Source organism: Typopeltis vanoorti, chromosome 5, assembly GCF_054136105.1.
Source record: "Typopeltis vanoorti isolate ZY-2024b chromosome 5, IOZ_Tvanoo_1.0, whole genome shotgun sequence".
NCBI lineage: Eukaryota > Metazoa > Arthropoda > Arachnida > Uropygi > Thelyphonidae > Typopeltis > Typopeltis vanoorti.
The window spans coordinates 79775104-79788318 of record NC_143553.1 but is presented as its reverse complement, the minus strand read 5'-3'; the positions used below and the strand labels follow the sequence as shown (position 1 = coordinate 79788318).

At 37.5% G+C, this 13215-nt stretch overlaps 1 protein-coding gene across 1 annotated transcript; it reads right to left on the bottom strand.

The window, feature by feature from the left end:
* Positions 1-2103: 2103 nt before the first annotated feature.
* On the bottom strand, positions 2104-12608 carry LOC150106586 (protein trapped in endoderm-1-like). The gene is made up of 5 exons (XM_090392556.1): positions 12485-12608; positions 8624-9096; positions 8206-8476; positions 4790-4980; positions 2104-2539 (listed from the first exon to the last, which is right to left on the bottom strand). Exons 2-5 carry the CDS (start codon positions 9037-9039, stop codon positions 2272-2274), a joined length of 1146 nt encoding a protein of 381 aa, XP_090248682.1. The 5' UTR covers positions 9040-9096; positions 12485-12608; the 3' UTR covers positions 2104-2271.
* Positions 12609-13215: the final 607 nt, after the last annotated feature.

Here is a 13215-nt window from a genome sequence, read left to right as displayed (position 1 = left end):
ACATTCGCAACACGTACAATCTCTCTCTCTCTCTCTCTCTCTCTCTCTTTAGACCTATATGTGGCGATCTTGTTTTTCGTTCCATAAAGGTGTTAGCTGTAAGTTGGTTACGTGAGAGTGGAAATAAACGCTTTAAGCCCTTTCACAACCCCTCTCACGTTTCCATATCATCTTTACTGGGAGTAAGCAAAAAAAGAAGGAAAAAAAAAACTCCGAAATCAAGACAAAGTAGGTTAATAGCAGTAGAATCTGAACAGTTTCACTTTATTTACTGTATGAGTTCGACTTCTATGAAACACCCACGAAACTAGTAGATGAGTGCACGAGAGAAGCAGGGGGAGGGGTTTGAAGAATGACTCCAATTGAAATATTTGCATTTTTTTTATTTTTTTTTATCCAAGTTCAATCACAGAAAATTCCGGACTTACTGCACAATGTTGACTTTTTCCCCCTAATTTTCGGTAAGTGTTTAGGAATTACCGGCCGCTCTTCAAATAAAATGACGGCTGTCATTTCCTGAAACGTCGATAATCCGGTTGTTTGCGTTCTCTATCCTTTTTTACAGCTGCATTCGAGAACATCCAACCGTCTGTTTAGTGTAGTTAATTCCGTTACTATTAATGTTTATTACATCTCCTCTTTCTCACACGTTTGCTTACTATGATTTATCGTAGGGGAGATCCTACTTTCACTTCCAGGTTATTTCGACTGTGCTTCAAATACTCGTTTCATTTTTGTTTACGTTATACGAGTCTATTTTATACTGTATTAAATTTCAAACAGGAAAAAAAAAATGGTGTATTCACAGGGCCCTAGATGGCAGCACTAGTTTATGGTATTTTTTCTCCCTGTTTTCTTCCATTTCCCTTAACACCCAAAGGATAGAATATTCTTTCTTTTCACATGTGCGGATTTAAGTGACTTGGTGACAATTCGGTCACTACATCTGTCCATAATCACCCTTTCTTTCCAAGCTTTTATCATCTCAAAATGAAAATCCCAGTTTCCCGAGTCAAATAATAATCATAAAAAAAAGTTTGCAGACGTTATTTGGTGCCGTTATAGTAATCCGAACTTCGCCATCAGTCAACACTGAGTATGCTTTGCCTTGGAAAATGTGCCCCTCCATTATCATCTGAAGCGCCATATGCCATCAGTCCCATCAATCATCACAGAATGGACTTACCGCTAATCCTAGAGAATGGTGGTAAGAGGCTTTAGGGAACTACCCGGCAAAGAGATGAATACGTGATATGAGTTAGCTATGTTAACCGGACATTCCCTTGGAATTATGGACATTTTTCTTTCTTTCTATCTCCACTAGGCTTTCTTTCCTCTAATTATGTTCTTCTTTCTTTGGTGTGAACACATTTTATATATTTTTGTTTAGATAAAAAAAAAAGATAAGAAGTATTTTTAAAATTTTGCGAATAAACTAAAAAAAAGTATATAACAATTGCTTGGTATTTTTTATTTTTATTTTTAATTCTACATTTTCTACGCTTGAAAAATATTCATCTGATCCAAATAGATACCTTTTTTTAATTCGTGTAAAAATAACTTTTCTTTTGTTTGTAACAATGTATGTGTGTCATTTTATGGAATCACGTGAACCAATATCATGTTACTAAGCAAACGAATCAGAAAGATTTCAACAATGTCAACAATAGGACAATAACAAAGAAAATAGAATTTATAAAGTAAAACAATTACAACTAAAACCACACATTAAGTTTGATTCGTTCTTTTCTATAACTCTAAAAAATTTAAAAGAAAATACCCTTCATTGTAAAGGATGAACATAAAATAAAATGAAAAGCAGAAAATATATTATTCGGTACCAAAAGAAATGGACATTCCACGCTCTCCTATTGAGAATGAATGACAGCCGTCGCTTAGCAACAGTGAAATAGCAAAACGTCATTTGACAATAATGGAGTAACAACAACTGAATGAGTAACAATGGACTATTAGACTTCAATTAACAAGAGAAAAACAATAGATCGGATGCCACTTTGAAATATTATTATTATTGTTTCAATCATCGTATTGAAACTGTAATCTCTGTATTAATGAAACAGTATTGAACACACCAAACACAAGTTACAAATTACTGTGCGTTTTATTGTGGAACATTCACAATAATGGCCGGAAATTAACAATTGAACCCTACCCTATTCGGCAAAGATACGTAGCTATTTGATACCTTTTAATAAAAAGCTTCAGGATTGGTTAAATTATACGAGGAAATTCTTTCCGTCATCATCATCATCACACAGGAACTTCTTGAGGCATCGTTCGACTCTTTCCTTTTTCTAAGGAAGAAGAACTGTGGCTGATATGAGTCATCACACTACAACACCTCGAACTGGAGTGAGTTTTTGATTCGCAGCTTCCTGTCGATAAGTTTTGTCTGTTGCGGCACAGTAAACGGGTGTAGGCTTGGCGATACTGGCGGTTTGTCGCTACGTAGATAACAGGATTAATACATGACGACATCCAGGCTAGAATAGAAGCCAAAACATGGCACGTGGGATTCCTGAAATAGCGAAGAGATCAGTAAATGAATAATAACCATTTTGCTTACATATGAATGTTTTAATTTTGTAATTTTTAACGCATCATAAGCCACTGGTCGAATTCTATTGTTAATAAAATAAGGTGAAGTTTGATTTTTTTTAATAAAATGATTAATAATGTGCTAGACCTAGTCGTTAAAACTGCATCTAAGCTAGGGTTGCATTTAGTTAAGAAATGGTTGAACTCATTCCAATAGATTTTGACCCATAACAATATATTGTATAGGGTGTCCCAAAATTCATGCAAGATTTAGCGCCATTTGTGCGGTAAAGTGTTGCCAACGAGAAAAAAAAAAAAGACAGCGTGACAGCTGACAGTTCAGGGTTATTAAAAATGGAGCGCTACACGAAAGAACAACACATTTTCAATGTTGAGCAATATTTTAAAAATAATGAAGGCTTGGCAGTTACAGTTCGCAATTTTCGTACAAAATATGATCGGAATAGTGATTTAACTTCATCAACCGTGGTAAGATTAATTAAAAAATTCAAGGAAACTGGATGATTTAGTGATCTTATACACTCTGGCCGTCCTTCAACAAGTCGTTCAACAGAAAACATCGAAGCAGTTCGTGAGAGTGTTGCTGAGAGTCCAGGAACATCAATTCGGCACCGTGGTCTTGAATTGGGCATTTCGAGAAGCTCTCTACAGCGTATTCTCACGAAAGATTTGCATCTTTATGCTTACAAAGTTCAATTGACTCAAGAACTGAAGCCTACTGACCACACACAGCGAAGAGAGTTCGTGGAATGGATTATGGAACAACAACAAGTGGATGCTTATTTTTCGAACAAAATCATCTTCAGCGATGAGGCTCATTTTCATCTTGATGGCTTCGTTAATCGACAGAATTGTCGCATTTGGGGTTCAGAAAATCCACGAGTGATTGTTGAGAAACAAATGCATCCACAGCGTGTCACTGTTTGGTGTGGAATTTGGGCTGGAGGCATCATCGGTCCATTCTTCTTCGAAAATGTGGCTGGTAAGGCAATAACAGTTAATGGTGCTCGCTATGGCGACATGACAATCCATTTTTTTGTACCTAAATTGCAAGATATAGATGTGGACGACATGTGGTTTCAACAAGACGGTGCCACATGCCATAAAGCCCGAGAAACAATTCAATTACTGCATGAGTCATTTCCTGGTCGTGTAATTTCCCGATTCGGTGATCAGAATTGGCCGCCCAGATCATGTGACTTAACGCCGTTGGACTTTTTTCTTTGGGGTTTTTTCTAAGGTTTATGCCAACAAGCCCACGACCACCCACGCCTTGAAGGAGGAAATTGAGCGCTGTATCAACGAAATTCAGCCACATTTATGCAAAACGGTCATGAAAAATTTCGACAAAAGCGTGCGTATGTGCCAGCAAAGCCGTGGAGGCCATTTACCCGATATGCTATTCCATGCAAAACCCTATACTGTATACTTTATGAATCAATAAGAAATTACAATTTTTAATTAAAAACCTGTGTTTTCTATGAAAATTGCTTCTTGCGTGAATTTTGGGACACCCTATATGACAAATAAAAAGCTGGGATGTCAGGTAGATAAAATCTGCCAACCACTCATCTTCATTTGAAAAGCCTCTATAAAGTTTCTTCACCCCAATAGTTATTAACTGATTGAGCTACGGAGGCTCCTGTGGTGATGCATCGTCAGTATACTTTCTCCAGAATAATCATTGCGATTAGCAGAAATTTTGATTAATTACGTCATCCGAGTCTTTGGTCATAATCCAAATAAGACCAACAACTGCTGTGATATACAAATTCTTTAGCTAAAGCACATTGAAAGTGGAAATTTGAGTGATATAAGATTTCTAGTTCTAGATGTTTATCTATTTTTTTATCTGTTAGAAAGAAATTCGCTTGAAACTGAACGTTCTTAACGAGTTAAGAATATAATCTTCGACTTTGCTGCTATCATCTACACGTGTTGTGTTTAGGATTTATACATTAAGAAGAGTAGGCCTTTAAGAGGGTCAACCTCTACTGCACTTGATAGGCACTTAGTGGAAGGATTATGTCGTAAAAATATTTCTATAAGCACCAAATGCAACGTGTTTTCTTTGGTGTTATGTTTCTTAACATTTAGAGATAAGCAACGGGGAGATCGTTGCAAAAAAAAAAAAAAAAAAAAAAAATCTGTAGAGGACGTGTGTGTTGGAACTCTTTTAATAGAAATGAAAATTATAACCCCAAATTACCTTATTTTGTCTTCCAGAGCATTCATAATCACTAAAGGAAGATAACACAGCAGGAAAGAACAGAAAATAATCAGCATCAGTTTCGTGAGTCTGATTTCATCTACTCTGTGGGACAGCTGAGAGGAAAATGAAATTGGTGCTGTTTTACTGGTAGGAGTATGCGATGCAACATTCTTGGCGCTACGTCGAACCTACAAAAAAAAAAAAAAAAAAAAAAAAAATTTCAATTTCAGATGGGTTTCAGATCTTGTCATTGTTATTTTGTTTCTAAAAAACAAAATTTGTTTTTTTTTCCCTTAATTTAATGCCGGGATTAGAGTTATTCGCAATAGGAGAGTGACATGAAATGCAAAAAAAAAATGTATTTTTGGAATTGCAGATAGAACCACTTGATTTATCACTTTTTCCTATTCTGTCTTTATTGTGTTATCGGAGACACTCCATCCAGTTACGTAGTTTATAGATAATCGCGTATTGATTTCATTTCTTTAGGGTAGCTGTACAACAGCGAACTGTTCACTCAGGACATATTATTTGAATAGCGAACATTTCTGTGTATATCCAACATAACGAATGCACGAATTACATGCTAAATGGGATCCATTAGCAAAATCCAACTTACAAGTGGAAACCATCGCGTGCACACGTACGTGAATGAGATAATGTACAGGGGTCGTGACCTGAATGTTGAAAACCAGTTTATCACAAAATTCTTCAAGTATATTGCAAACAGGAACAAAAAGTCAAGACAATGTCAGAAATGTTGTTGGTAAACAACTCATCGGGGCGGCAGCTAAAAAATCGTAAAGTCCACTAGATGCACTGCAACTAGTCAAACAGTCAACAAAAACTACGAGAAAATGTATCTGAACGCACCATGAAGCGTAAACTGGGCATTCAGTAAACGACCATATTCACCACGTGTAACCGAAAGAAATAAGCAGCTGCGATCACCCTCAGCGAAAACACATCGGTATTGGACAACAGAAGACTGAAGAAAGGTCTCGTGGAGATGAATCCCTGTTCCAGTATATTTTATCTGGACGCAATAACAACATAAAGCCTATCGACCATCATACTTATTTATAAGTAAGGTTTTGAAAGTAGGATTGGCTAAAACATGTTTTCCTGATATCCTAAATGTATACCTACTTGATATCCGTAGGGTAGCACAGAATGCCAATGTCATGCCTAAACATCCTTCATTCATGTTAATCAGTTACCCTTCATGAGATGGATATTGCCAACATGATACTTCCTCACTATGTCACATGATTATTAGACAATCATTTCATCCAGGAGTGATTACAAGAACAATTATGCTGCTTTTACCTTATACGATTGGTTTTTCTCGCTTACTGTATTCCAATTCATTTGTACCTCTTTGGGATGTGATGGAACGAGATGTTCCTGGGAGCTACTGAAGCAAATCTAATGGAACTTGAGGAATTCATCGACTATATGGGATAAGATGAATCCAAGGAAATTGATTCCGTAGAGTATTTAGACTTTTCCAAAGACTTACGACGGCCCATCCAATACAATTAAGCTGGCCGTTCACAATATATCTTTATCAACATGCTTCCGCAGCTCAATTGGTATAGACCAGGGATTCCCAATCCTATGCCCGCGGGCACCATGGCGCCCGTCGACCAATTCGTGTGTGTGCCCGCCGCTGTTCAACCGTGTGCCGTATAGTTTGAAATAATCAGGCAACAATTCATGGCATGCTATATGGCGCATGAATTTTAGTGGGTTATCTTGGCTACTCTTCCGATAGACCGAGGCATGCTCGAGTAGCGAATCTGTGGATGGATATCACAGCATCAATCTCACCATTTAGGGAACATTGGATCACACAATAATCTACATGTCATATATTCCTTCTCGATTGTCACAGTAGGTTTAAATAAAAAACATTTAGGTACGGATCGCCGCAAGTTTTTGAATAACGCAAGTTACAACTTGCGTTATTCAAAAAGAATGCTTTGTAAAGGATGATTGTGCCCTCCGACATTTCTTCTTCATCAAAAAATGGCAGACTTTATAACGCCACGCATTCATCAAGTGGTACTGGAAAAAACTTTCACAGAAATATTCGAGATGTTTCTGAGTTTTTTTTTTGGAGAGGAAACAGACGAACAGACTTCGAATATTTGTTATTTTTTTTCGAAGTTTAAATGCAGAGCAACGTTTATGGATGACAATGAACATTGAGGATAACCAAACCTAACCCTACTTTTGAACTTGGAACCAAAGAACTACTTGGAACTAGTAAAAAAAATCTTGTCTGATTTTTTTCCCCCAAAATCCCTCAAAATATGAGTGATGTTCCCCATCTTATCTTACAGGAGAAAGAAATACGATCTCAGTCTTTTCCCCCTTGGTATCTGCAGTTTATTTAACATATATAACGGCACTCACCCGCTGTTCCATCGGAGATAAAAGGTCACACTTCTAAACAGATTCTTCAACTTAATTTACATAAACTATTTAAATATATTGGTGGGTAAATCCATGCTCTTCTGTCTGAGTATAAAAATTTCGCAATTTATATATTATTTAACCTTTAACCGCTAGTTTTAAATTGTGCACGCCCACAAGCAGTTTGTTTTTTTAAACACCGCGATAAAATGAATTAAAATGACTTCTTGGTCTTTAGAGGCAAAGAAATTTGCAAAATACAAATTATGGTGTATTAAAATTTTAAAATAAAGAAATAAAAGTTCATCGAATCTAATCTTAACTATTCTAGCCTTTTCGGGGTTGCTTACTGTTGATATTTATTTGAAAAACTTGACTTTTATATTATAATGTTATCGTTCGTAAAATGCAACCAAATAAATCCTAATTATTTCATTTCAACCGCATGATTTGTTCTCAGACTGAAAAAAATTACAATATATCAAAACGCATTGACTATGGAACCTCCGTGGAAATTCGATTCCCGTCTATGACCAGAGGAACCTTTGTCAGGTCTTTTCTCTTGGAAACGGACTCTTCATCCTCATAAACCGGCCGAAACAGATGTAGAACCCTTCTGGGAATAATGGTAGCCTTCCTTGCTAACCAATACCTCTTCTCGGATCAAAATACCAACACTAGTGTTTTATTCAAGACATTTCAATACACTAACAACAACACGTTGACTATGACTTACTACATTAATAAGTTAACATTGATTATTTGGCAATACTTAAATTTTTATTTTATTTCTAACCAAATATTTGGTTTTTCGTTTTTAAAATAATGATAGAATCATAAAATATTTTTCTTTTCTTTATATACTAAGAAAAAAACAAGTAATTATTTAATTATATTTCTAATTACATACAGTAAATCCTAAATTTTAAACGTCTTGGCGTTAATATCATTTGTTTTATTTATTTTCCTTGTCACTTACAAATAATGCTTACCTTATAAAATATGCAGCTGTAAGACACCACGATGACAATGCACGGCACTAGAAATCCGAGGATAAAGAGGAACTTTTTAGGAGTGCGATTATTCACAGGAAGGATGGTGCAGGAGAAAGATTTTGGATCGTAGCCAAATCTCCCCCACGTCCCAATAAGAGTGGGAAGCAGCATGGAGAAACTAAACAACCAACAGAATACTATGATCACTCCGACACACGGCTTCCGGAAAATCCGACTATACGAGTCAAAGTAATTGATCATGATCAACCTATAGAAGATGGATATCCGGTTTCAGTAATTTGTTTAATTAAACAACTCAGTTTCAATCATATTTTGCATCCCTGATAAACTATAAATCCCACAACTTCAGTAAAACAGCATAAATATTATTAATGGAATCAAATGATCATCTTACCTGTTCATTGTTATGGCCATCATAGACATCAATGCTACGGCGACGTTACCGTAAAAAAAGAACGGAAACAAGATACACAAACCGTCACTTAACACCCAAGCTTTATGAATATATCGAGAGGCCGTTATGGGAAGGTTAATAGCACAAAATAGCAAGTCCGCAAAGCACAGACTGACCACAAAAGCTGTTGTAGCATTTCTCAATTTGTTACACGCTATCAAAGCGACGATAGTTAGTAGGTTACCAAGGCAACCAACAACAATGAAGATAATGCAACATATAACAGCAAGGATGCTAAGCCATCGAGGGATATCCTGGTCCTTTCCAGCATCAGTGTGAAGAAAGGTTATGTTTTCGTAATCGTCCACCAGCAAGTTGGTATTCCACACCCCTTTTTGTGGATTGTTTAAAGCCATTGATGGTTAAATACATTTGGACTTGTAACTGACTTATTACCGCTCGTGTGAAACCATCTGAAAGAGAAAAAAATATATTTTATATATAAACTGGCCGAACGAGTGACTTGGCTTTACTTAATGACACCTAAATAAGTTCAGCTCTGAAATACAAAAACTCCAACTGCAGTAATTTTTAACCCAAATCTAGTCAATTAGAAACAGAATCAATGCAAAAAATTGGTCTATCCTCTACAGACGAAACCATCTGTATACTGAACAGATCCTTGCATAAGCGCCTACTTATCCTTATAAGGCCTGACTTAAAGGGGCGAAGCAAGAATACTTTTCATCTTCCCCGTTATCTGTAGAGGACAGTGTAGGGATAAGGTGTTATTGAGCTATTAAAGCTCTGCTCATGGCAGGAGGGTAACAGCAATAGCCGAGCCTCAGTTACAACTTCATTGGCTACAACATTGCCATCCATTACGGAATGTTAACGGCCTGACAAATAAAATTCATGAGCTGCAAGAATTCGCAAACAAATACAATCCGTTCATAATCTTGATCAGCGAATCCCACCTCAGACTATCTAACAACCCAAGAGGAAATATACTATATTAAGAGGAAATATACTATATAGGACAGACAGGCTTAACTTTAGTGGTGGTGGCACAGCCATTTTTTTTAAATTATTTAAGCCACAATGTTTTAACCAACCCTCAAACTTTAAACCTTGAAGTGACAGGTGTGGAAGTGCACACCAACATCGCAGGTAGACTTAAAATCTATGCAGCGTGCAATCCTCCCAGCATTCCACTATTGACATCTGATTTAGACTCCATCCTCAGCTCCACGGATTCCATAATTATAGCAGGAGATCTCAACTCTAAACATACACTATGTTCAGTTCGTCAATCAATTCCAAAGCCATACTTTATTTAACTACACGTCACTCAACTCATCAATAGTAGCTGGACCTACCGAGCTCACCCACTACAGCCCATCAGGAAGTTCGGATGTACTAGACATAGTTATCCTCAGTAACATCAGATATCAATATCAGCTGGAGACATTAGAAGAGCTTACCTCAGATCGTAATCCCATCCAGCTCAAGCTCTCTCCTCAACACTCTTTTATAGCATGGAATAAGCTCTGTAAGGTTCTCCTGGATCACATCGGCCCAACTCCTGTTATTCGCAAAAAAGAAGACATAGACTTAGCTGTAAGCAACCTGACAAGGCACATTAACCCAGCAATAACATCAGTCCCACAAACCACTGTCTTCCATTCGTCCAGTTGGATCTGGAAGAGATTATGGACCTGATTTGATTAGGGCTAAAAACAAAGCCAGAAAGCAATATCACACGAGAAAGCACCTCAGGACAAAACAACCGTAAACAACTTGAACAGACAGGTTCGAGAATCTCTCCAGAAACACGGGAATCCGAATGCAAATCTAAACTTACAGAAATCAACCCAGATGATAACTCCATATGGCAATTTCTAAAAACTCTTCGTACCAAAAGACAACTCTTTCTCCCTATGAAGACCAAACATGAAATTGCACACTCAGATGAAGAAAAAGTAGAAGCCCTAATTGACAATCTGGAAAATCAATGCTGCCCATCTTACGAAAACTTAAATATTAATCTCATTTATAAAGTTCATCGTCAAGTCAGAAAAGCCTTAAGACAGACTAAGAGTGATTCAGAGCTCATCACCCCACTACTCCAACAGAAATAATCAAATATTATATCCCAATTGAAGAATAAAAAGGCTCCCGACGCCATCACCAAAAGAATAATAAAATTACTCCCAAGGAAGGCAATAATTGATCTAGTTAATATAATCAACTCCATATTAAGATTCCAGTACTTTCCCACAGCTTGGAAAACTGCTGACATCGTCCTCTGAAAAAGGGTGGTAATAACCTACAACTCCTCCAAAGCTACAGGCCCGTCAGTCTTCTTTCCTGCCTCGGCAAAGTAATAGAAAAAGTCATAGTCATCATAACAAGGCTAAAACTAGCAGTGGACAAACAGAAAATAATTTCAAATGAGGAATTTGGTTTTCGCAAAACTCACAGCATAGTGCAATAAATTCACCGATTAACAGAACACATCATCCATGGTTTCAACTGACACCTCCACACTGCGTCTGTGTTCTTGGACGTTGCCAAGTTCTTTGATAAAGTCTTGGATCAAGGCCTTCATTATCTTCAAACTTGTTGAAAACAACATCCCAATTAAGCTAGCAAAACATTAACTCATACCTTAGCGAAAGATGCATGCAAGTAAAGCTTAACGGAATTGTTTCATCAAGGCGCAAAATTCTAGCTGGTGTCTCTCAAGGTTCCCTTCTGCCCCCACTACGGTTCACAATTTACGTATCAGACATCCCTCTAAATTCAAGAACAACACAACCATTACGGTCCTTTATGCCGACGACACCGCTATTCTAGCAAGGCCTCTCAGTCCTCGCCTGGCAAACAGTAGACTCCAAGGAAGTATCAACGCACTGGAAAAATGGTTCACCAACTGGAGAATTCAAGTAAACCCCCTCAAAAGCTCAGCCATGTTATTCTCTAGAAAAAAGGATCTGCATTAAAGAAGACATCTTGCTCTCTGGTCGAAAGATCCCATGGCAATCAGAGACCAAATATCTTGGGGTACAACTGGAAAAGAAACTCCTTTTTAACAAGCACGTCAATCTCATTGGCTCCAAGATATCCAAAGTAATAGCTCAACTCTACCCAATGGTCAACCGCAAGAGTAAACTGAACTTACAAAACAAATTACTACTTTACCGGATGGTCATACGTCCAGTTATTACCTATGCCTCGCCAGCATGGAGTCACATTTCACTATCAAATATTTCAAAACTACAAAGAATCCAAAATAAGTGCCAAAGGATGATTCTAGACGCCCCATGGTTTATCAGAAATTCACAGATTCATCGAGAAACCGGCAATCCATACATCTCCTCCCTTCGTGATCTCGCAGGAAAATTCTTGATCAAGTCAAGTTCGCATTCAAACCCGCTGATCGTACAAGCTGTCAATTACAATGAAACAGAATACTACAGATACAAAAAGACCGAAGGCTGTTCTACTCTCAGCTGGTCATAACTAATACAGAGCTAATACAACTGCCCCCAGAGGACGAGCTTAAAGCTCGCAAAACTCGCTTTCCCAAATAACTTCCTTTATAGACAAAGGGGAATATGAAAAGCATTTTTGCTTCACCCATCCTGACAGTAGAGTTATACCAAGATATTCTATTCTACTTATTTAGAATTCAAATAACAAAATTCGGAAGTGACGTCAATAACGATAAACAAATGAAATTAGCTACTGCAAACAAATTAGCAAATGTACAACTGCGATGCTAAAATTGTAAAATACGGTTGTTGGAAGTTTAACAAAACTACACAGCGCGCTGAAACTTTTCAAGAGTATACTTACGGCTTTGCAGCTAAGTCCACTTTAACCAAGTTCGGTAGGAAACACTTGAGCAAGTTTATCTGTAAAGAAGTCCGAAACAGCGAATGAGGTATGAGTCGGTTAGTTGACTTTCACCTTGTTCATGCACTTCCTCGATAAAATGCTATGTCAATACACGTTCTCTTATATAGCAGAGATATTTTGTGGTACACGTGACCCTTCTACAAACATTACTATCTCCCTTGTCAAGAGAAGATACACAAAAACTTTATATAAGAACAAAGCGCCTGAAGGGAGAAACTGGTGTGCATTTTGGCATCGGACTGTTTCTGGAGACTTAATAAGGAAAGATGCGTGATGTTGATAAGTTAATAATGATGAGAAAACTTGTCACAAACACCTGGACGCTGTATAAATGACACACTGCACAAACTGAAACTTCCGAGAAGTAACAAGGGAGTGCAGGCGGACGAACGCAGTGGGATCTTTGCGTCCGCACGCGCGCACGCACACACACACACACACACACACACACACACACACACACACACACACACACACACACACACACACACACACACACACACACACACACACACACACACACACACACACAGAGAGAGGAAGTTATTCATGATGTATTGAGTTGAGAAGCAGAAAGTAGGAAGTGAACTCGCAAATAGAAAATGCTTTGGGATTTCTTGCAACTAGCAATTGGCTGAATTGATGAATTTTTTCCTTTCCTGGTAAGA